The sequence below is a fragment of the Mauremys mutica genome, chromosome 10, assembly GCF_020497125.1.
Source record: "Mauremys mutica isolate MM-2020 ecotype Southern chromosome 10, ASM2049712v1, whole genome shotgun sequence".
Taxonomy (NCBI): Eukaryota; Metazoa; Chordata; order Testudines; family Geoemydidae; genus Mauremys; species Mauremys mutica.
In genome coordinates this window covers 78,140,116-78,163,642 of record NC_059081.1, presented here as the reverse complement: position 1 = coordinate 78,163,642, position 23,527 = coordinate 78,140,116, and the positions used below count along the sequence as shown (strand labels likewise).

The 23,527-nt window shown below is 46.2% G+C and overlaps 1 protein-coding gene across 7 annotated transcripts in view; it reads left to right on the top strand.

The window, feature by feature from the left end:
* The first annotated feature begins 3,778 nt into the window (after positions 1-3,778).
* The window catches only part of MLPH (melanophilin), a 79,186-nt gene continuing 59,437 nt past the window's right edge, over positions 3,779-23,527 (top strand). For 4 of the 7 annotated variants that reach the window (XM_045031703.1, XM_045031702.1, XM_045031701.1 and 1 more), the window contains exons 1-2: positions 3,779-4,023; positions 20,321-20,456. In XM_045031703.1, coding sequence (XP_044887638.1) covers positions 20,347-20,456 — 110 coding nt within the window. In that variant the 5' untranslated portion in view covers positions 3,779-4,023; positions 20,321-20,346. Of the gene's footprint in view, positions 4,024-4,137; positions 4,213-14,406; positions 14,570-20,320; positions 20,457-23,527 lie in introns of those variants that run through there. The other 3 variants (XM_045031700.1, XM_045031698.1, XM_045031699.1) reach the window with 3 other exon arrangements.

Below are 23,527 nucleotides of genomic sequence, written 5' to 3'. Positions count from 1 at the left end.
TAGCCAGAGCAGGAGCTGAAGGGGACCAGCACCTGGAGGGCCTGATTCAGCTCCCCCGCTAAGCGGGCCCTTCCCTCGCCCTGGTTTCTGTAGCGCTCCCAGTGGAATAAAGAACCTTTCACTGTAAGAGAGGCAGAGCTGAGCCCGATGGGCTGGATGCCTGGGTCGCTGCTCTCCTCTTTGAGCCAGGGGGCAGGGAGCAGCCCTGACTTCAGCCCCCTTTCTTGCTGGCCTGGTGCATAGGGGGGAGAGAGCTGTCTTCCCCCTGCCCTCAGAGCAAGGAGGTAAGCAGGTGAGCGCTGTGACCGCTGGGCGAGGTCCGCTCACTCAGTCACTATCTAGCTAGGGTGGCCAGACAGCAACTGTGAAAAACCAGGCCAGGGGGTGGGAGGTAATAGGCGCCTAGATAAGAAAAAGTCCCCAAAACCGGGACTGTGCCTATAAAAACGGGACATCTGGTCACCCTAAATCTAGCCCTCTCTGAAGAGCTGTGTGTCTCCCCTGTGAGAAGCTGATGGGAGGCCTGCGTGGTAAATGACAGGCCAGGTGCCTGTGTTTGTACTGTGTGTCGCTTTCCAGGTTTACACTGAGGCGTTACCAGCTACTACTCAGCTTCAATACTGGCAGCCAAATCTGGCTGTGTGCCGGCCACCTACCGTTGGAGCCCCCTGAGTGTGAGCTGGTGACATGCCCCAACTGAGACGGGCCTGAGCTCAGATCTGGACTTTGTCAGAGTTCGCAGGTCTTTTCATACAGGCCGATTCCCAGTCCCTCCAGTGGCTACCTGGAGTGCAGGGGTACTAGGAAAGGAGCAAAAAGAATGAAGAGTCCTTGTGGCACCTTAGAGACTAACAAATTTATTTGGGCATAAGCTTTCGTGGGCTACAACCCACTTCATCAGATGTGGAAAGGAAAGGAGCATTAACATGCACAATGCTTGTAACGCTCCCTCCACCTTTCAGACGCTAACGGGCAGGTGATGCAAACTTCACCTAGCTAATAGCGCTTAGTTTGAAGCTTCCCTGCAGATCTTCCATGTACACAATCCCACTGAATTCATTACACCCCTGGGGCATTTTGTTTGCAGAGGGCCATTAAATAGAACCTTTCCAAGCAGGAAAATGCAAGGCAAGGTTCCATTCAGTCCAGTCCATCCACTGTTCCTTTGGGCAGGGAGATCAGGTTAAGTTGATAGTGTAATACATGAAACTCCAAAAGATATATACATCCAATGATCCAAGCCTAGTGAAGTCAATAGAAAGATTGCTGTTAATGCAATGGGCTTTGGATGAGACCCAAGACTTCCCCCATTAGCCCCATCCTTAGAAAGGAACGGTCGTGTGAACAGGAGCAAGATATCTGTCTCCCCTCACCATGCTGCTGGAAAGCAAAGGTTTGTTCATCCTTGTCATAAACAGATAGTTAAGGGTTATTGTCTCTTTTACCTGTAAAGGGTTAAGAAACTCAGTAAACGTGGCTGACGCCTGACCAGAGGACCAATAAGGGGACAAGATACTTTCAGATCTTGGTGGAGGGAAGTCTTTTATTTGTGCTCTTTGTTTGGGGGTTGTTCGCTCTTGGGACTAAGAGGGACCAGACCAATCCAGGCTCTCCAAATCTTTCTGAATCAGTCTCTCCTGTTTCAAACTTGTAAGTAATAGCCAGGCAAGGCGTGTTAGTCTTATTTTTGTTTTCTCAACTTGTAAATGTTCCTTTTTGCTGAGAGGATTTTACCTCTGTTTGCTGTAACTTTGAACCTAAGGCTAGAGGGGGTTCCTCTGGGCTATATAAATCTGATTACCCTGTAAAGTATTGTCCATCCTGATTTTACAGAGATAATTTTTACCTTTCTTTCTTTAATTAAAAGCTTTCTTTTTAAGAACCTGATTGATTTTTTTCCCCTTGCGTTAAGATCCAAGGGGATTGGATCTGGACTCACCAGGAATTGGTTGGGGAAGGGAGGGGGGATGGTTAAATTCTCCTTGTGTTAAGATCCAAGGGATTGGATCGGTGTTCACCAGGAACTTGGTGAAAAAGCCTCTCAAGGCTGCCCAGGGAGGGGAAGGTTTTGGGGGGGACAGAAAGTGATCCAGACACTGAAATTTCTGGATGGTGGCAGTGTTACCAGATCTAAGCTAGTAATTAAGCTTAGAAGTGTCCATGCAGGTCCCCACATCTGTACCCTAAAGTTCAGAGTGGGGGAGGAACCTTGACAATCCTTTTCAGCACACAGATTTTTGTTTACTATCAAGGCGAGGGCTTAACCTGGTGATTAAGTCACTGGGATGGAGCTCCCTTGCTCTGCCACTAACTTCCTGTGTGACCTTGGGCAAGTCACTTGAGTTCTCTGTGCCTCCGTTCCTGCACTGTAAAATGGAAAGCCTTGTCTACCTAGCCCCCAATCCTGCAGTCAGCTCCGGGTAGGCATACCCCTACAGCCAGACCACCCCTTTGGGGAAACTGAGGCAGTGAGACTAACTGACTTGCCTGTGGCCACACACGTCACCTGACTGGAATTTGGGATTGCCTGACTCCGAATTGTGCTTGCTCCACCAGACTACGTTGCCTCTCAGGAATTTGCTCCAAGGCACAATTCCCTTTTCTTGAAAAGCCATTGATCATGTGTATCGTCATCTACAGGCGTCTTTTATATTTTCCTAAATCTAATGGCGTTATGCCCTATGCTAGAAGGAAAGGATCTATGCTTGGGAGAACGAAAGGCTTGCTGTACTGGCTGGTGGCAGGCAACGTGCAAACTTCCTTACCCATCTTGCTCCATAGAACCAGTATGATCTGTGATGGTCACTGCCAGTTGTGTGCTGAAGCGGTTCTGGGCATCCCTAGCTGAGACCACCAAAGTCAACTCCCTGGTCTGATCACCACTGGATTTCAACCCAGCCTCAAGAAACAAAAACCTGCGTGTGATAACCTACTTGCATCGCCATGGCCCCAGTTTTAATGATGATTTATGATGAACTCATGCCACAAAAATAAAATCAATAAGCAAATGGGACTATATAGGATCACCCCCCATATCACCACAATCTAATCCCATATTGATTTCAGCATCTGAAAGTCTCCACTAATTATCATGCACCAGTAGGCAAAATATCACATGCTGCGGACTCAACTCTATTCAATGTTTCCCAAGCTTGGAATAAATTTCCTTTTAAAAAATGGATCATTTTTGGAGACAGAACTAACCCAGGCTTATTTCTCTTGCAATAAGCCCCAACATGATGCAGATACCACTAGACACAGTCACTTGTCACTTGATTTTTTTCCCCTCCAAAGCCTGAAGAACTTGGATTTTCTGTGTGTGAGTGATGCTGGGTTTTTGCTTTGGTTTTTGTTGGTGGTGGGGTTTTTTTTGTTTGTTTGTTTTGGTGTGTTGGGGTTTTTTTTGCTACGTTCCTTTATATTTTTGTTCGCTTATGCAATCACCTGCTTTCAAGTCACAAGATTTCCAAGCCTGAAAACCCCGGGTCTGTTCTCAGCTCGTTAAAAATTGGCAAATATTTCCCTTTTCCTTGGGGGTCTTTTAATTTGATTGTCTGTAAAGGCATGCCAGGTCTGGCAACAGGACAGCGTGTGACGTGCCTGGGCCAAATGCCTCTCTGGTGTAACTCCACCGGCTTCCACGGACTTACGCCAGGGTTGCATTTGGCCCCCTGTTTCCTGTCTATTCCCCTTGCACTTCACTGCAATCTCCGAAGAGCAGCTCTCCTGGGAATCTGACTTACGGAGCGGGGGGGAGTCTTGTGGGCCCCCCAGCTCAGCGCGTCTCTGCAGCGGCGGCTGCAGCTGCTTCGCTCGGAGGAAGTTGCTCCGAAGCACTAATCGGCCCATGTGATCGCTGCGCCCCGAGTCGGTGGTTGGCGCTGCCCAGCCCCAGGGCAGAGGATGGGAGCCCAGCACCGGGAGCATGTGACAAACGCGTATTTTAACTCCACCCCCGCGGACTGGGTCGCCACTGAGCCGGACAGGGAGACCAAGGCACCATCGGCTGCAGCCCTCCGCAAGGTAACGTGCCACTGCGCCTTCTCCGGGTCAGCTCGGAGGGGTTTCAGCTGGGGCTCTGATCGGAAACGGGGGAGGGCGCCTGTGGCTAATCAGTTCTTAAACTGAGAGTTTCCCCGCCTTGTACAATCACCAGCGCTGCCCCGCTGCTGCAGTTGCTGTGGCAAGTGAAGGATGTTGACAGCAGCCAAGGTAAGCCTGGTGACTGGACAGAGGAGGGGAGAGAAATACCCCTTTTATTCTGGGAGGGGTGGTGCTCAAAGCAGGTAGACTTCCAGAAAGAAGGAGAGCTACATTCTGGATTAACCTGTAAGGCAGACAGGCTCAACTGTGTCCAGAAGCACAGCCCAGCTCTCCCAGCTCTGCCTTGAATGGCCCTCAAGGTCCCACGCTAGTTTAATCAGCAGGAAAGACCACTGGAAACTGCTGTATGCTCCCCTGATATTGAACGCCCTTCGAGCCGGCCTCGGAAATTAGGTCGCTCTTCAATATGATGGTGGATACCCAGCCTGAGGCTGCAAAATGCCAATGTAAAGTGTGTTATTACATTTCACATGCGCTGCGTGTCATACGCATGGCTGGCGGCACCCTGCTTTAGCTGAACTTTCAGAGGAGCCTGCTGTGGGGAACAGGGCAGCTTCCTCTGACTCTGCATCTCTATGCTCCCATGGGTTTGAGACACAGCCGTGCTTACCTAGAAATTGAGGAATTGTCCGCGTGCTGGCTGGCCTATCCCAAAGCTGTGTGGGAAAATCTAGTGCAATCCCTGAAAATGTAAGGATCATACTTTGTGTGTGGTAATTTCATTTGCAATGCAGTATTAATTATGAATAGATCTCCATGGAACCTTATACACCATTCCTAGAATCTAGAATATATCTAGAAGCCATTCAAGATATAATCCTGCCTACTTTTGCCTGCACACTCCTGTTGACTTTAATAGAGCCACAAGGTGTACATGGGGTAGGGGATCATGCCCCAACAGTTTAATTTTTTAGCATCATGTAAGCTGAATAAATGGGGCAACTCCCATTATTGTTAACAGAGTGACTATCTAATCTGCCCCATGTAGGACTGACACCTATAAAACCACTGTGGCAGTGGGGAGTAAAACTTTGCTTGAAGACTCTCAGTATCTTAGGTTTTATCATTTCAAATGAAACCTACTCCTGGCCCTTGTCTAGAGGGGAGGTTAGTTTAATTTTTGGAGATCAAAAATTGTTGAATGTACAGGTACTCTGAGCACGGGATGCCACTTAATGAATTGTGGCAGGTGTGGGGTGCCTGCAAATCCTGCTGTCTTCATTGGCAACTGAGGGCACATAGAAGGCACCTCGCACCATGCCAGACTGGGACCTTCCTTTACCTTCTATCCGTCTTTTGCTCCTGAGTCTTTAAATGGAGAACCATTCCCAACCATCCAGCTAGGGTACAAGGATGGTGCTTCCAAGCACGGATATTTTTATTGATCCTGTGGCTCTTAAATACAACACACCGCAGAGTGCTAATGCTTTGCAAATATTAACACATTCCTAAAGGGGAGGGTGTGGATGTGGGGGAGGAGGGTGTGTGAGAGAGTAGATATTATTAAAAATAGTTCTGAGTGCGTGTTGTTGACGTCTGCTTGACACCGTGCCAGAGTCCTGTGATTTCCAGAGAGCAATTATTCCACCTCAAAGGTCTTTAAAAGAACAATGACGGTCTGAAGCCACTTCGCCTGTGCCATGTCTTCCTCCTTCACTTTCTATCACCCCATCAGTTATTCCCCCCTCCCACCACCATTTATAATTTTATAAATACATGTACGGTTAAGAAGAACTATTACCTAGAAATTATGTTCTGTGAACCTTGTTCCTTATATACTTTTTAAAACAACTCTTTACATGATTCTCCCAAAATTATAAAAGGCCCCGCTCCTCGGCAAGGCTGATGAAAACAAAACAATTGTGGGGTTTTCGGGCCTTCCTATTTTAAAGCTGTGCTGAGCCAAAAAGGTACAATTACTGCTCAGATTTCAAACCACCAGATTCTGGAATAAAATGTCCAAATATGGAGTTATTCCAGAATAGCTATTTCACTTTAAATGTACACCTGACCTTATTCTGGGTCAATTTTCATGTATGAACAAGCCCACGTGTTTGAGTTTTAAACCCAGTATAGCTGATTTTATCATGTAAATGCTAACAGACACACTACAGTATATGTTCAGCTATTACCATATAACAAAACTATGATATTCTGGAGTTTTAATGATTCAAAACATTGCAGTTTTCCAGTAATGCTGCTTACTTTTCTTTCCTTTTTTTTTTAATTTAATGATTAGGTCCAATAATTCGTTTCTTCTCTTGTTTCACTCAAATCAACTTTAAGTCAATGATATTAGGCTTTCCTTGTTTGCACCTGCTTCTTCCAGAAACTGTTGGGCACTCTCCGAAGACGTTTTCTTTCCAGAATTGCTGACTTCCCACATTGAAGTTAATGGGAGCGCAGCACTTCTGAGAATCGGGCACCTATTATCTTATCATTGTGCGAGTCTAATCTTAATGCACGTATTCCAGAAGACTTGAGTACATAACTGAATTAGTTACTGTACGTTAGATCAAAGGCTAGCATGTGAATGGCAAACAGACAGCTGATGAGTTGAAGTATTTATCATATCACCTGTGTATTGATTTTCCTTAACATAGTCGGAGGTTAGAAATGAAGCTATATTGCTGCATCTTCCAAAGCCCAAATGTGGGATGGAATGTGTGTCAAAGACAAAAATGAAGGATGTAAAAAAATTGCCATGTGGGACATTTAACAAGTCTGGGGGATTCCTCCCTTTAGTGTAGCCAACTCTTTCTGCAGGCTCAGCTTCATAGGTCTTTATTTCTGATACAAATAATTTTCAGTAATTTGAGCAAGAGGACACCAAAATTGTGTGAAACAGAAGGAAGTTGGGGCCTAACATGAGTGATGCCTCCTGAAATACATTTGAGAGGTGCACTAACCATGAGAATTTCTAGCCAAAATATCTCATGCGTCTAAGATCCAATGCTCATTTCTTTAAAGGGACATTGTCAGGTTAAAAAAAAAATTAATTGCACCTGTGCTGCTAATAATACTTTAGGATGTAAATTCAGGGTAGAATTTAAGCACATGCTTAACTTTAAGCACATGCTTATGTGCTGTCCTGGAGAGAAATGCTTTCTTGAATCAGGACCTCGATTATTAAAGGGAGTGATTATTTTTTAAATCAAATTCACTGTCCACTACTTTAAAATATTGGAATTTACTTGTTTCATTTCTCTCAACTGAAACAATAGGGGAAGAGCTGCTACTCAATTTCACACATCCCAGCCCCGGTTGTCGGTTTCCTAGCATTTTCCTTTTGTTGTGGGGCTTGGGTTGCTGGTGCTGCAGGGAACCGATTGATTGTAAACACAAACTGTTTTCATGGAAATGATTTAAAAAACGATACATTAAAAATCAGGATGAATGGAAACGTTTTTCTTTTTAAAAAGAAGCTTAATTCATTTGTACCCCTTTGATCAGGGCAACGGTTTTCTGTAGCTGAAGATTTTCTTCTCTAGCTGTAAATAGCTTTTCAGTAAATACAGTCACTATTGGCCTCAACTCAGGCAAACCTCTGTCTAGTCAAGATATGCATATGGCTCCCCATTATTGTAGCATCTGAGTGCCTTGCCGTCTTTAATATATTCTCCCTCACGACACCCCCGTGAGGTAGGAAAATGTTGTTCCTACTTTACAGATGAGGAATTAGAGCACGGAGGGTATGTTTACACAGCCCGCAGCAGTGGGAGTCCCAGCTGGGTCAGCAGATTCAGGCTCACAGGGCTGGCGCTACTGCACTAAAACTACCTGTGTAGACAGCACTTTGAAGTTCAGTGCTTCGGGCTCTGAAGGCCACTTCCCTCCCCAGGCTTCAGAGACCCCTGAGCTCCAGTCCGAGCTGCAACATCTATTTTTAGTGCCTCGGCATGAGCCTGAGTGTGTTGACCCGGGCTCGGAGGCTCACTGCCTCTGAGAAGGGGAGGTTGACACCACGTGCGCACCCCCGTACTGTCTGTGCTTGAACATGTGAATTTACTGTCAAGCAGGTTCGCTTAATGTTATGTCACATGCCTCCTTTGGGGCAGATCTGAGGCTAGTGTAAATCCTAGCTCTGTTAACCATTTGCACCAGCTAAGGATTTGCCCTACAATCTACCATTCAGCCGAGAGGGTGCGTTTTCAATTCAATGTGTCCCACATGCTCTGATTCTGCAGAGCACTTAAGCATGAGCTGAACTTCTAGGCACTTGAGCAATCCTATTGTGGGACCATGAGATGGTCGAGTTCAGGATAACGATAAAAGGAAGAAAGGAGAGCAGCAGAATACGGACCCTGGATTCAGAAAAGCAGACTTTGACTCCCTCAGGGAACTGATGGGCTGGATCCCCTGGGAGGCTAATAGCGGGAAAGTAGTCCAGGAGAGCTGGCTGTATTTTAAAGAAGCCTTATTGAGGGCACAGGAACAAACCATCCCGAAGTGCAGAAAGAATAACAAATATGGCAGGCGACCAGCTAGGCTTAACAGAGAAATCTTCAGCGAGCTTAGACACAAAAAGGAAGCTTACAAGAAGTGGAAACTTGGACAGATGACCTGAGAGGAATATAAAATATTGCTCGAGCATGCAGGGGTGTAATCAGGAAGGCCAAAGCACAGCTGGAGTTGCAGCTAGCAAGGGATGTGAAGGGTAACAAGAAGGGTTTCTACAGGTATGTTAGCAACAAGAAGAAGGTCAGGGAAAGTGTGGGACCCTTACTGAATGGGGGAGGCAACCTAGTGACAGAGGATGGGGAGATAAGCTGAAGTACTCAATGCTTTTTTTGCCTTGGTCTTCAGACAAGGTCAGCTCCCAGACTGCTGCACTGGGCAGCACAGTATGGGGAGGAGGTGAGCAGCCCTCAGGGGTGAAAGAACAGGTTCAGGACTATTTAGAAAAGCTGGACGTGCACAGGTCCATGGGGGCAGATCTAATGCATCCAAGGGTGCTGAGGGAGATGGCTGATGTGATTGCTGAGCCATTGGTCGTTATTTCTGAAAACTTGTGGTGATTGAGGGAGGTCTCAGACAATTGGGAAAAGGCAAATGTAGTGCCCATTTTTAAGAAAGGGAAGAAGGGGAATCTGGGGAACTACAGCCTCACCTCAGTCCTTGGAAAAATCATGGAGCAAGTCCTCGAGGAATCCATTTTCAAGCACTTGGAGGAGAGGAAGGTGATCAGGAACAGTCAACATGGATTCACCAAGGGCAAGTCATGCCTGAACAACCTGATTGCCTTCTATGATGAGCTAACTGACTCTATGGATATGGGGAAAATGGTGGACATGATACATCTTGACTTTAGCAAAGCTTTTGATACGGTCTCCCACAGTATTCTTGCCAGCAAGTTAAAAAAGTATGGATTGGATGAATGGACTATAAAATGGATAGAGAGCTGGCTAGATTGTTGGGCTCAACAGTTAGTGATCAATGGCTCGATGTCTAGTTGGCAGCCAGTATCAAAAGGATTGCTCCATGGGTCAGTCCTGGGGCTGGTTTTGTTCAACATCTTAATTAATGATGTGGCTGAGGGTGCAATCCATCCCATCATCAAGTTCGCGGATGACACTAAGCTGAGGAGAGAGGTAGATATGCTGGAGGGTAGGGATAGGGTCCAGAATGACCTAGACAAATGGAGGATTGAGCTAAAAGAAATCTGATGAGGTTCAACAAGGACAGGTGCAGAGTCCTGCACTTAGGATGGAAGAATCCCATGCACCGCTACAGGCCGGGGACTGACTGGCTAAGCAGCAGTTCTGCAGAAAAGGACCTGGGGATTAGTGGATGAGAAGCTGGATATGAGTCAACAGTGTGCCCTTATTGCCAAGAAGGCTAACGGCATATTGGGCTGCACTAGTAGGAGCATTACCAGCAAATGGAGGGAAATGATTATTCCCCTCTATTTGGCACTGGTGAAGCCACATCTGTAGTATTGTGTCCAGTTTTGGGCCCCACACTACAGCACAGATGTGGACAAATTGGAGAGAGTCCACCAGAGGGTAACGAAAATGATTAGTTGGCTGGGGTATATGACTTACAAGGAGAGGCTGAGGGAACTGGGCTTATTTAGTCTGCAGAAGAGAAGAATGAGGGGGGATTTGATAGTAACCTTCAACTACCTGAGGGAGTTCCAGAGAGGATGGAGCTCGGCTGTTCTCAGTGGTGGCAGATGACAGAACAAGAAGCAATGGTCTCAAGTTGCAGTGGGGGAGGTTTAGGTTGGATATTAGGAAAAACTATTTCACTAGGAGCGTGATGAAGCACTGAATGGGTTACCTAGGGAGGTGGTGGAATCTCCATCGTTAGAGGTTTTTAAGGCCTGGCTTGACAAAGCCCTGGCTGGGATGATTTAGTTGGGGTTGGTCCTGCTTTGAGCAGGGAGTTGAACTAGAACTTCCCACGGTCTTTTCCAACCCTAATCTTCTATGATTCTAAGGTATTAAAAACCCCAAGGGCTTCCTCCCTAGCTCCTGAAACACCTAGCTTTCCCCCATGTCAATTTCTACAGTGCAGTTATCATTAGAAAAACCTGCAGTAGTTGAAATCCTGAAAATGTGGGCCCAGCACAAATGGAATTGATAGCAAAAGAATAACACTGGGACTACCATAATGAACATATTATTTATTGTCATGGCTCATTTAAATGCAAGCGAGTTGAATTAAGCTGCCACAGAGTTTCCAGTTTATGGTATCAGAGAGCCACTGGGGTTGTATCATAGACCATTTGAGTAGAAGTAGGATTGATGGGGTGAAACTAAGACATTATGGCTGAATATCTGGGAAAAGCTTCCGCCAATGAGATATATGAGGCTATGGAATAGTCTCCAAAGGCCAAATAACTCCTTGGCCCAATGGCTGCTTGGATTTCTGGTGCAATCGATTTGTAAAGTGGTGGGAATGAGCGGTAGGAAGCACTCCTGCGCCGGCAGTAGGGAAAAGGCCTGGGTAATTTACTACTAGGTCCCATCTCTGACTTCTGTGATTCTATGAAATGCTTTTACTCCAGACCCCACACAACATTTCATGCCCAAAACTTGTTGGACTAAATTCATCCCGGATGTAACTCCGCTAAGTCAGTATTGTTAAAATCAGTGATGAATTTGCCTGTTGATTCTCAGCCGTGTCTCCTGGAATGTGGTTGGCATTCATGCATTGTTCCCACTGGCCAATATAAGCAAAGCCATTCAGTGCTTTATGTTCCTATCCATTACTGCTTAGCTGTAATAGGAATATTTAAGTCATTAAATACCTGTGCATGCTGTATGCTTAAACTCCTGTCAGATAGGAAAGGAATTAACTTGTGTTTGCTTAGCTTCTGTTTACTTTGCATGTTACCATTAATTTTTATTGGTTTACAGTGCCGCTGGCTTCACGAGGTATTAAAGATCTGCACAGAGGCAGGTACAATAGTGTCTTGTTTCTGTATATTTTCATGCATTTGATTTAACCCATTCAAACAGTACCAAATAATAAAAGCAAGTGTACCTCTTTACTAATGTAATTCCCAAGATAGTACATCAGATTTACACTGTTTATAACAGATCAAAATTTAACTTCCCTTAGGCATGGTCAAGCTAGGTTTCTCAAGGCAAAAGTCCTGTCTTCCTGACATAGGGCCAGATTCTACTATCCTTTCTCACACCTTTACTTCAGGGTTGCTCCCACTGATTGCAGTGGGACTGCTACCTCTGGAGTAAGCCACTACTCAACATGAGTAGTGATTCTCCTTGATTCTCAAACTGAAAAACATTTTAACTGTATTCCTGAAGGTCAGATTGTCCTCCCATTGAATAGCATCTGACTCCTGTTGAAGTCAGTGGAACTTCGTGTGAATAGAATCTGATCCTAGTTAAAGACACACCAAAAGCAGAGTAAGAACGTCTGAATCTTGCTCATAACAGTTTAAAAAATGGTATGTGAATAATAAATACATGGCATGGCATCACTGCATCAATCAGCAGCAATGCTCCTGTGATTTTAGCATTATTGTCGTATAAGGATTCCTAACACCGGCTGCCTTGTATTTTGGCATCAGTCAGTTGTTTTGATATCAAGCAGATTAGAAAATCACCGAGAGCTCACCCATAGAAGTACGGGGGCTGTACATTGGTCTACCCTCATTCAGTGGCGGATTAACAAATTTGCCACCCCTAGGCCCTCAAAAAATTGCCCCCCCCCGTGCCAGCTCACCTCCGCTCCCCATGGCAAGCCTGGGAGGAAGGGGAGAGACGGGGAGTTGCGGTGCGCTCGGGGGATGGCAGCAGTGGAGCAGAGGCGAGCTGGGGTGGGGAGCAGTTCTTGGGGCACCCTCCCCGGGTTGCTCCCCACGCCCGCCGGCCGCAGCTCACCTCTGCTCCGCACCATTACTCGCTTCTCCCTCCCAGCGCTTTCGCGTGGCAAGCCTGGGAGGGAGGTGGAAGGAGGGAAACACGGCACGCCTGGGGGAGGAGGCGGGCCAGGGATTTGGGGAAGGGGTGGAGTTGGGTAGGGGGCGCGAGCAAATTTGCCGCCCCTGCAAATTTGCCACCCTAGGCCTAGTGCTTGTTGGCCTAGGCGATAATACGCCTCTGCCCTCATTGCATGTTGTAGTATGGGCGGGAGACAGCAGCCGGCAGAGCTTTGAGTCCATCCACCTCATCCCCGATGCGCCAGCCAGCACAGCCATGCCTACATGGAGAGGGAAGGAAGCTGCACCAGGTATCGGGCTGTCGTGCATGGTTTACTTCTCCCATGAAGCAAGGGAGAACCATGACTGAGCCACAGTTTGGGTCCTGATCCCTGCCTGGAGCCGTGCAACAATGCACAACTTTTCCTTCCAAGCTAGCGGTAAAGCCACAGTGTAGCCCCTTACAGAGACTAACAGGATTTTATAAAGATTGGGATTTAAAGGAGGAGGAAGACTAAGAATAATCTCACTAGTTTCCAGTATAGACTGTGTCTAGTATACCCATTATCCGTCTGAATGTTCACTGTCAATCATACACACTGCTGTCAAATCCGGAAAACACGCCTTTACAAATTACAGCCTACGCTGCGAGTGTTAGCGGATTGTCAGTTCCCAAAGCTTCCTTTTCTAATTCCCAGCATCCATCAATTTCTAACCCTCATTAATGTCGTGACGATGTTTGCTCCAGCAATTGCTCAAAGACTAACGAGAGCCCTTTTTCCTTAGCATAAAGTTATAACTGTGATAAGGTTTGCCTTAAACACTATCCAAAATGAGACTGGACCATTAAATAAAAGTTGCAGTAGTAATACGTAAAACTAGGATGCCTGGTGTAGATCCAATTTGAAGTTAAAGCTGTTTTAACTTGTTTTCTCCCAGCGTGCTGTGTACTGGATGTAGTTGCAATGTTTTGAAGGGATGCAAAATGCAAACGATAGACGCTCTGTAGAAAACTACAAACGGGTGAAGGGGGAAAATGGGATTATAGACCTGAGGCATCTTATGACTCTGTGATCGTTCCAAAGAGCGAACAACAGCCAGTGAACTTGCCTTTGACATGAGTGGAGGCTTCCTCGGGGTTGGCAGGGAGGGCTTTCTGCCTGCCGTGTTTGGATACAGTGTAATCTCTCCTCCCTGCAGTCAATTGGATCCTTTGTGTTAGTTTTTCTTGCCTTCTTTCAGCTCAGAGAAGGGCATGAGCTGCAAAACTCAGATCTCAATTTCAGCAGCAACCTCTTTCAGGACCTCTTGCTTCTCCCTGGCCACTTGCGGGCATTTGCCACGATTCGGAGTGCACAGGCTGTTAGGGAGTCTTGCACTCTGATGGCCTGGTGAGGAAACACAGACTTTCAGCGCCAGGTTCACAGCTGGTATAAATCAGCATAGCTCTGTCTAAATCCCTGGAATTGCACTGATTCACACCAGCTGAAGATCTGGCCCATAATATCGAGAAGACTTGATGGATACATTGAGTGACAGCAGATTTTTGAATTAACATTGGGGACTTGATTTTCAGAAAGTCAAGTCTGGGAAAATGTGCACGATAGAGTTGAGCAAATAATTGATTTTTCAGTTCTGGGGCCAAACCAAAACATCTTTTTTTTTTTTTTTTAAATTGTTCAGTTTGAACCAAAAGTGAATTATTTTGGTTTTTCTCACCTGGGGGGAAAAACTGGGAGGGAAATTGTTTGTGGTTGAACAAAATGTTTTGTTTGACCCTGTGGCAGGGTGTACCAGGGCCTTTGAGGCCCCCTGCTGGAGGGCCTGTGCTCCTACCACACCCTGCTCCAGAAAAGGAGCAGTGAAGGTGAGTCCTCCAGGCCTGCCTAGAAAGGCTGCAGGGAAGCAGCCAATCAGAGTCCAGCCGGCTCTATTAAAAGACCCTGCAGAGACTGAGCAGGTCAGATGCTGGCTGGGACCAGAAGGGGGAAGCAGGACTGGAAGGCTGTGAATTTCCACAGGTAAAGAGGCTTGGGAGAGACCCTGCTAAAGCAGGGACCAGAGAACCCTGCGGTAAGGGTGAAGAGCAAGGGGCCCTGTGGGAAATGGCTCAGGGAATAGCAGCAGCAACTATTAAAGAGAGCAGCATGTGGCTGCTATTTGTGGGTTGGAACCCAGAGTTCCAGTGGGGGGGCTGCCCCCCCACTGGAAAAGTGGCCAAAGCACCAAGAAGGGGACAAGTTTAATTTTGAAGCCCAAGCACAGGGCTAGAATTTAAAGGCAAAGAAAGCCCTGGGGTCACTGCTCTGTACCTGGGCAGGGACAGACTTAAAGCTAGCCCAGAAAGGGCTGAGAACTGAGCCCAGAGACAGGGTTGCAGACATTAGCAAGGGCACAGGGAGTTCATGCACATTGACTGGGTGTGACTTGGCCAGAGGGCTGAGCCACTGAAGACCCACCTGATGAGGGCAACAGCTGACAGGGGACACAGCTAAGAGAGAGCAGGTTTGAATCCACCCCAAAGGGGGTGCACTCGAGAGGTGAGTGGCCCCTGTTACACACCCACAAGTGTGGTGTGTTTTGTTTTGTTTTGTGGGGTTTTTTTTTTCTGCTAAATTCACTGTTTCAGAATGAAAAGTTGAAACATTCCATTTGGAACTGGCCAAACTGAATTCTTGCAACTTCTTGAATTTTTTCCAGTTTATTTATTTATTTTTTTTAGCCAAAACTGTTCACTGAATTTGACCTGAATTTGCCACTTGTGTTCTGAAAAACTTCACCCAGTTGTAGTGCAAAATGCATGTATACTAAGCAGGGGTTCAAGGGTGTGTGTATGGGGGGTGGTAGAATACAGCTAAAAGCAGAGAGGGGCTCCCCCTTTTCTGCCTGGCTTGACTTAGCAGCACTCTCACCACCTCATCCTTCATTGCTCTCACAATGAGAGCTCTCATTCCTATTTCATTCCTCTCATTCCTGCTGAACTATCTCTAAGGCTGCTTAAGTTACTACACTGAGGACATGGAGAACTGAAAGCTACATTGCAATGCATTAGTTTTACTGGGAGTATAAAGGCGAAGGCAGCTTCATTTAAGCAGGCTTAGTGGTACGTGCTGCTTTTTCCATATGCAAGTTCTGCAGCGGCGCTTGCAAGTCAGATAATTGCACTGATACCCAGCCAGTGATGGCCTGACTTGCATGCACAAGTGTCTGATATCTGTGTACTGTTGTGGGAACCCTGTGTGCAAAATAGGCATGCAGTTGCGCACCTTGCTTTGTGTGCAGCCTTGGGCTCCTGTTCTTCTGAACATCAAGCTGTCAGTTTAGTTTGAGAAGCCTGGTGATTCTTGGGCTTGGTCTACATGGAAAACTTTCACCACCACACCTGTCAGGCAGATGTGAAGAAATCCAAACCCCTGACCAACATAGCTATTACCTGAGATGGCACAAAAGTGGGGAGGGATGGCTCAGTGCTTTGAGCACTGGCCTGCTAAACCCAGGGTTGAGTTCAGTCCTTGAGGAGGCCACTTAGGGATCTGGGGCAAAAATCAGTACTTGGTCCTGCTAGTGAAGGCAGGGGGCTGGACTTGATGACCTTTCAAGGTCCCTTCCAGTTCTAGGAGATTGGTATATCTCCAATTATTTTATATATATATAAAGAAGCCTTATTTAAACTGACCTTACAAGAGTGCTCTCATTCTGAAGCCTTTGGGGCCAGATCCTCAGCTGGTGTAAACCGGCTTCTCCTTCCATGGCTGTACATCGATTTACATGAGATGGAGATCAAGTCCATTTGACTCATCCATGGTCACCAAATACATAAAACATCTGCTGACTCAAGTTAATGAGTTTTGCACATTTTATTCATATATTAGTAAGAGAGGGAAGGGGATGGGGAAATCAGCTGATGGTCATGTTGATTTCATTTTCTTTCTTAAAATAGGAGGTTGTTTGTGGCGTTCATGCTGGTGAATGCTCTTGTGTAAAGCTGCAAAAGTCAATGAACAAACATTAAAAAATCAACTTCAACTAGTACGTGCTATTCACTAGCAGGCAATAGCTTTCCCATTTGATTTCCAAGAAAGGTTCATATTTAAAAGCGGCGGCAGCTTGTTTACCAGAACTGTATCAAGGAAGATTTTTTTGCTCCTGAATTCTCGTTCAAATGTCATTTTCATGTGATGCTGCCATGTCTGACCTCTGTGTGGGCACATTGCTGACAAAAATAACCCGAACACTGCAATATTGAGGCCCCACTAATAAGAACTAACAGTAAAACCATTGCTGACTGTTAGACCAACTCTTCTGCTGTCTCAATTCAGCAGACCACTTGAGCATGTAGGTTGTTCCATTGACAAGATGTCAACATCGATTCCAGTGAGGCTACTCCAGTTCTTAAAGTTAAGCCTTGTGCTTATGTTCTTGGCTGAACTGGGGTCCCTTTGAAGTCAATGAGAGATCTACTGATTTCAGTGGAATGAGAATCGGGCAAATGCTGAATGCTTAGTGTTTGGCTCTTGGGCTTAATGGTACCTTCCTTCATAAGCGATCCCATTGATTTCCTTGGTGGGAGGCACCACTTGGTAAGTGGGGGTGGCAGAATCTGACCCTATGCCATTGCGACGTTCACAGTCCTTTTCAGACGAGGCTCCACCTTGTAAAATAAGGAGTGATCCTCTTTCTGCTGAAGTTAGTAGGGAGCATTGCCGTTTATTTGAACAGCAACAAAAGTAAGACCCGGATGTCAAACTTCTCATCATTGTAGTGCAAGCAATTGGTCATAGATGCCAATTTTAAGCAAATCATTGCATTTTGCTTTGTTAGGGTTTCTATATAGCAAGAATTGACACTCAACATTTGATCTCTTGCCCAGTGGGACCAAAAGTTGTGACTGTTTTGTCAACAAAATATTTCCTTCCTTGCCTGAGCAGCAGCATATGTGCTGTTGTGTTTGTGAAGGGATTGGAAACAGGCATGTCGATACTCAGAACAGTATGAATAGTTAGAATGTATTTTTTCTTCTCATTAATGAATTCAGAACAGGAGCAAACCCATGCTTGAGAGGTCCTGGGATAATTGCAGCAAAAACCCTTAGACAGACTCTTGTTGGGATGCCAATTGTCATCTATTGACCTGCTGTTTGGATTCATTGGTGCAAAGCCGCTCTCAAATCTGCTTACGTAATTTGCTGATAAACTCATTGCTCACTTCTGCCAGTTAACTAATTGTTCTTATTGGGCTCCTAACTCAGCTGGACAAGCTAGAAATAGATTCACAGCTTCAAAGGGAAAAGCATGTGCTCACCTCAGATACTGACTTCTCCTGAAAACTCCATTTCTACACACAATTCATTTGAATTTGGTTCAGCTCACCTAAAGTCCTTTTCAGGACCAAATCCAGTTGATGTTAGTCCACCTGTTGCCCCAAGTGAATTGCTAGTCTGAATTACTCTTGCCTGGCAGATGAAATACAGTAGCTAACTAGCTGTGACAAGGAATTTCCAGCCTGGACTATAGGAGACTATCTGAAATGGAGGTGACCTGGGGAGAACTCATTTTGGGTGATGGCTTATGTTGAGAGCATGGTCTCAGTAGATAGAACTTCTCATCCTGGCAGAATTTTGTACCTCTTTAGTGTGTCTTACTCTTGGCTTAAATACCTTGGTGGGGAGGGGAGAAGCATGTAAAGTAAGGTTTGCTCCTACAACGGAAGAAAACGTATTCCTTTGGATACCCGGAGTACTTTCTCAAGGAGAGAGCCCCACTCATTAAGTGAATGAGAAGCCAGGGTGATAATTAGGCCTGTTGTGGCAATCAGATTATTTTAGGTTTTGTCCTGCACCCTGTGGCTTGTACTGTGTATTAGGACTCTTGTTAATAACGACAAAAGATTTAAACCTTCTGCCTTCAGTAATCACCTGCATACAACGAAACCAGACTTGTCTTAAGTTATGGAGGTGACATTAGTGAATTCATGGTGACAATATTAATGTTACGATGACACTGTTAAATAAGTTGCAACCAAAATATGCTTGGCTTGCGTACGAAGCTGGGACCAAATCAGATGAGAGAGAAACAAGCCAACGAACCAGAAGGGGGAGTGGGGGAAGTTGTTCTGTGACCATTGGTTGTAGTAGGTGTCTGTAGAGTGCTTACATCAGGCCAACCTGGCACCCTTTCTCAGGGGCAGCAACACCCTTGTCCACGGATGTTCAGGTCAGGCTAAAGACTGGGGAGCTGTAGTTGATATCAGTTTGACAGGCAAAACCTCTCCCAGCAGGGAGACACCAGCAGGCAGGGACCACATCCGGGACCACATGGCCTGAGGTGCTGGTTGGCTCCATTCGCCCTGCAGTTTAGTGTAGAAAATAAGGAAAGGAGAAGCAAGAAGTTGACAAAAGCCACCCTGCTTCCCTTGGAGTCCATGGGGATGACCCTTTTTTCATCCTATAGCTGCCATGGCAAGCAGAGAAGATTCTAGAAGTCCTGTCACCAACCCCTCACAAACATCAGGCCTTGACTTGTTTAGGAAATGTTTAGGATTTGTATAGTTCAGGTGCACTTTGTAAACCGCCTGTTTAATAAGCATTTTACTCTCCAAATGAAGGCCTCAATTGCATCAGGCTCTCTCAGTAAGACTGTGTCCAGTTTTGGGCCCCACACTACAAGAAGGATGTGGATAAATTGGGCCCCACACTACAAGAAGGATGTGGATAAATTGGAGAGAGTCCAGCGGAGGGCAACAAAAATGATTAGGGGGCTGGAGCACATGACTTATGAGGAGAGGCGGAGGGAACTGGGATTGTTTAGTCTGCAGAAGAGAAGAATGAGGGGGGATTTGATAGCTGCTTTCAACTACCTGAAAGGGGGTTCCAAAGAGGATGGATCTAGACTGTTCTCAGTGGTAGAAGATGACAGAACAAGGAGTAATGGTCTCAAGTTGCAGAGGGGGAGGTTTAGGTTGGATATTAGGAAAAACTTTTTCACTAGTAGGGTGGTGAAGAACTGGAATGGGTTACCTAGGGAGGTGGTGGAATCTCCTTCCTTAGAGGTTTTTAAGGTCAGGCTTGACAAAGCCCTGGCTGGGATGATTTAGTTGGGTTTGGTCCTGCTTTGAGCAGGGGGTTGGACTAGATGACCTCCTGAGGTCCCTTCCAACCCTGAGGGCAGGTCTACACTACGGGGGAAAATCGATATAAGATAAGCAACTTCAGCTACGTTATTCACGTAGCTGAAGTCGAAGTATCTTATATCGATTTACCTACCGTCCTCATGGCGCGGGATCGATGTCCACGGCTCCCCATGTCGACTCCGCTACCGCCGTTCGGGTTGGTGGAGTTACGGAGTCGACAGGAGTGCGTTCGGGGATCGATATATTGCATCTAGATGAGACGCGATATATCGATCCCCGAGAAATTGATTGCTACCCGCTGATACGGCGGGTAGTGAAGACGTACCCTGAGATTCTATGACTCTGGGCAAAAGGGATAAAGCCTTCCCCTAATTCTAAGGAAGCTGTCCGTAGGACTTAGACTACAGTGTGGCTCTCTGAAGGCAGGCTGTGTCAGCAAGTGACTTTCATTGCTACAACCGGCCACCCATTGTACACAACGTCACCTCACATACCAAACCATTAGAATGAACCAGCTCATATGGATGTTGACAGAGGTGGAGTAAGTTCCTTCCCTCTGTCAATATGAAATACCTCCCAGGAGATGCATGAACATTTGCCTTGTCTGATAAAAAACATGACAATGTTTCTTTGAATGTAGACTGGCTCTTGTATAACCTTATTGACTTATTTCTTATTGCTCTCATTGTTGTTTAGCTCCCCTGACACAACTGCTTGCTAGGATGGGAAGGAAACTGGATCTTTCCAAGCTAACAGATGAAGAGGCCAAGCACGTCTGGGAGGTGGTTCAACGGGACTTTGATCTGCGGAAGAAAGAGGAAGAAAGATTGGAGTGAGTACATGCTTTACGCACACTTCAAGGCTTTGACTCACAGAAGGAAATAGCAGGCTCAGATCCCTGAGGTCTCTCTTAACATGAGAACAGACAAAGCCAGCAGTTTGAAAATCTGGGCAAGAAAAAATAGTGTGGGCTTGACCCTGCGGCCAGCAAAGCCAATAGGAAAAAGGAGTAGCCCATTGTATTAACCTAGTAGTCCACTGCATTTAGTTATAGTCTGAAGGGGAGGGTCCAGCTACTCAGCTGGTGCAAATCAACATAGTTCCATCAGGATCAATCGCCGATTTTTAAATTCGTGGAGCTACACCAAGTTTTGCCAGTGAAGTATCTGACCCGAAGTGCAGTACTCTCACCCCAGAAATGTTGTGGGCCAAAATCTGGTTTCAAAGATACCAGGCTTTCAGTGTATGGAACAAAGTATGGAATGTGGCTCCATTGCTGTTAGTTTATGAAAGCCTGCCAATAAAACTTAACAGCAGAGTAAATTCAAATACCTGCATGGTTCTCGTGAGTGAGCCGTTTGCAAAAGAGCTGGCTAAAACTAGGTCAACATTTATACCCTTTTGATCTGTTCTTCATTAAAATTGGAACTTTGGCACCTAAATTGGATGAAATTTCTAATCTGAGAGATTTTGCCCAACTGTGTTCCATAGTATGTATTCTTCATCTCAATCCTGAAATATACGGTGGGAAAGTTCACTGTACTAGCTTTGAACAGCAGAAACATCCAGTTCTGGTTTGAACAGAGGGGTGACAAAATACTTATTTTATGTGAACTAGTTATTTCATCCTCTGTGTGATGCTGAACTTCTGCTGACTTTGTTGGCACTGAACTGGTGAGCCAGCAGAGGAGATTGAAACTGACAAATCACTATCCTCTGACCTGCTCTGGGGGTAGGAAGCTCATTGATTTCAGTCCTTTGGCTCAAAAGAATGGAATAGCGAGTGATGGTCTCATGCCTATATGCACATACTATAGGCATGAGCCACCCTGGTTTGCGTGTGGTGGGTGTCCCCAGCAAAAAACCTGGGGCCAAATTCAGTCTTTGCATAATCAGATACAACTGTGATGGCTTTAAAAAGGAGTTGTATTGACTTAGGCTGAATTTGGTCCTTTGTGGCAACCTGCTGGGGTTTGTAGTTTTTTCTTTGACAAAGGGGGTGTTCTAAAACAGAAAAAATAATAATCCTTAACAGTAATAGGAGTGTTCAGAACCAGCATCAGAGCATCTTACCCATGGCCACTGAAGGGTCCCCACTACCAGCAGCCTCCCCTGGACAGTGTCTAGAAAAACATGTGCCAAGGAATTTCTCAGAATAGACTTCAGAGCACCTGAGCTCTTGCAGATCAGGAAGTAAAGTCCAGTGTTTAACGCCCTAGCCTAGGACTTTAGAGACCTGAGTTCAGTTCCCTGCACTGGCACGGACTTCCCGTGTGACCATGGGCAAGTCTGTCAGCGTGCCTCTTTCCTGCCTGTACAGTGGGGATAATTGCACTGCCCAGTGTTGTGCGGGTAAATACATTAAAGATTGTGATGCACCAAGAGCAGACCCGCTTCTAACCCAATGCACCAACAGCAGTAAATAGTGAATGGGCAGGACCAATGTGCCCCCCCCCCACACACACACCTGAAATGAGCTCAGATTCACAAAACACCTGGCGTTTGAATAGGAGGCAGAGATTGTTACTCTGAATGATTTTTTTTTCCCTACAAGATCCTCTATGCGTTGTGTCCCAAAGGCTGTGCTATGTTAATCATGCAGCTTGGCGAGCGACGACAAGGGCATTAAAGTAACATAGTTACCTGGAAAGAGACAGGAAACACTAATTCTGTCCTGGGGAGGGAATTGTTTATACTGTGCACTGAGGTAAGAGAGCAAAGCAGCTCCACCATGACTCATAACTGGGGGTGACTTCCTGGAGATTCCATTTGCATTGACTACTTTATAGTGTCTATAACCATAAAACATGTTCCCGTGTCCCTGGTGAGCTGACTTCCCGGCAGTTCAGGAGGGCCAGGGAGGAGTGAATTATAGTGCTCATGGCAACCGGGAACAACTAACGCCTGCTAGACGCTGACATACCTTCAAGTTTCCCCGCAGCTCTGCCAACGGGTCTCCCTCCGGACCGACAAACTCCCCGTGTGCCTCTCCTGAGCAGAAATAGCCAATTATGCTGTTGGACAAACTTTATCCTGCTATGCCAGGCCCTTTAAATAGTCCCTTTAACTGCCTCGAGTCAGTGAGTTTGATTCAGTGTGGCAGGGAGCAGCGTTTTTTCTTTCTGGTCACTGGTCCTGAAAACATTTTTTTTTTTTTTTTTTGTACCAATTCACCAGCTAAACAAAAGTCTCTCCCATGTGATTTCAAAAGAAGGTACCTTGCCAAATGCTAAGGCTAGACAGGAATGTTTTAGGTCACTTGATGGCTGGGAGCACAAGCTTGCCAGGCCTAGAAACCAGTTGTTTCCATCTCTCTCTTTTTTTTTTTATCAGTTCCTCCTTTTTTTGCCCTGTTCCACAATGTAAGACATATAAGGGTCAGCCAGTGCAATGAACCTCTCATGCTGCCTGGTCACCAGGGGGATGAGACCAGGAGGTTGAGTGTGTTTGGAGGGTTGGCGGGCGGGGACAAGGCACCTGCCAGGGCTGCAAACGAATGCTTTATACTCTAGCACACTGCTCCTTTCTGCCTCTGGTTAAGGTGGGGCCTTGAAATGAAGCTGTTGCCATTACCATTTTTCTTTCCTTCACCGTGATTCCATCGTGGCCTTGGGAAGTGCTCACACAAACCAGCTCATTTGTCCTCCATCGTCAGCACTGAGTTGCTGGAAACGTGTCTACGTGTGGTCCCTACAAAATCACCCGGCCTGGCTGTGGTGGTTCATAGTCGTGGACCAGGGACCCCACTGATGTGGAAGGTACCAGGCAATCTTGCAGAATGGGCATTTGGTGGGGTGTATCAACACTATCCTGCCACAGCTACTGTGTCTTTTAACCCCTTCGTGGCTATCTCTTCAGCTGTGGCTGATTGGCAGACCAGCACTAGCTGGCTTAAGAGCCTGC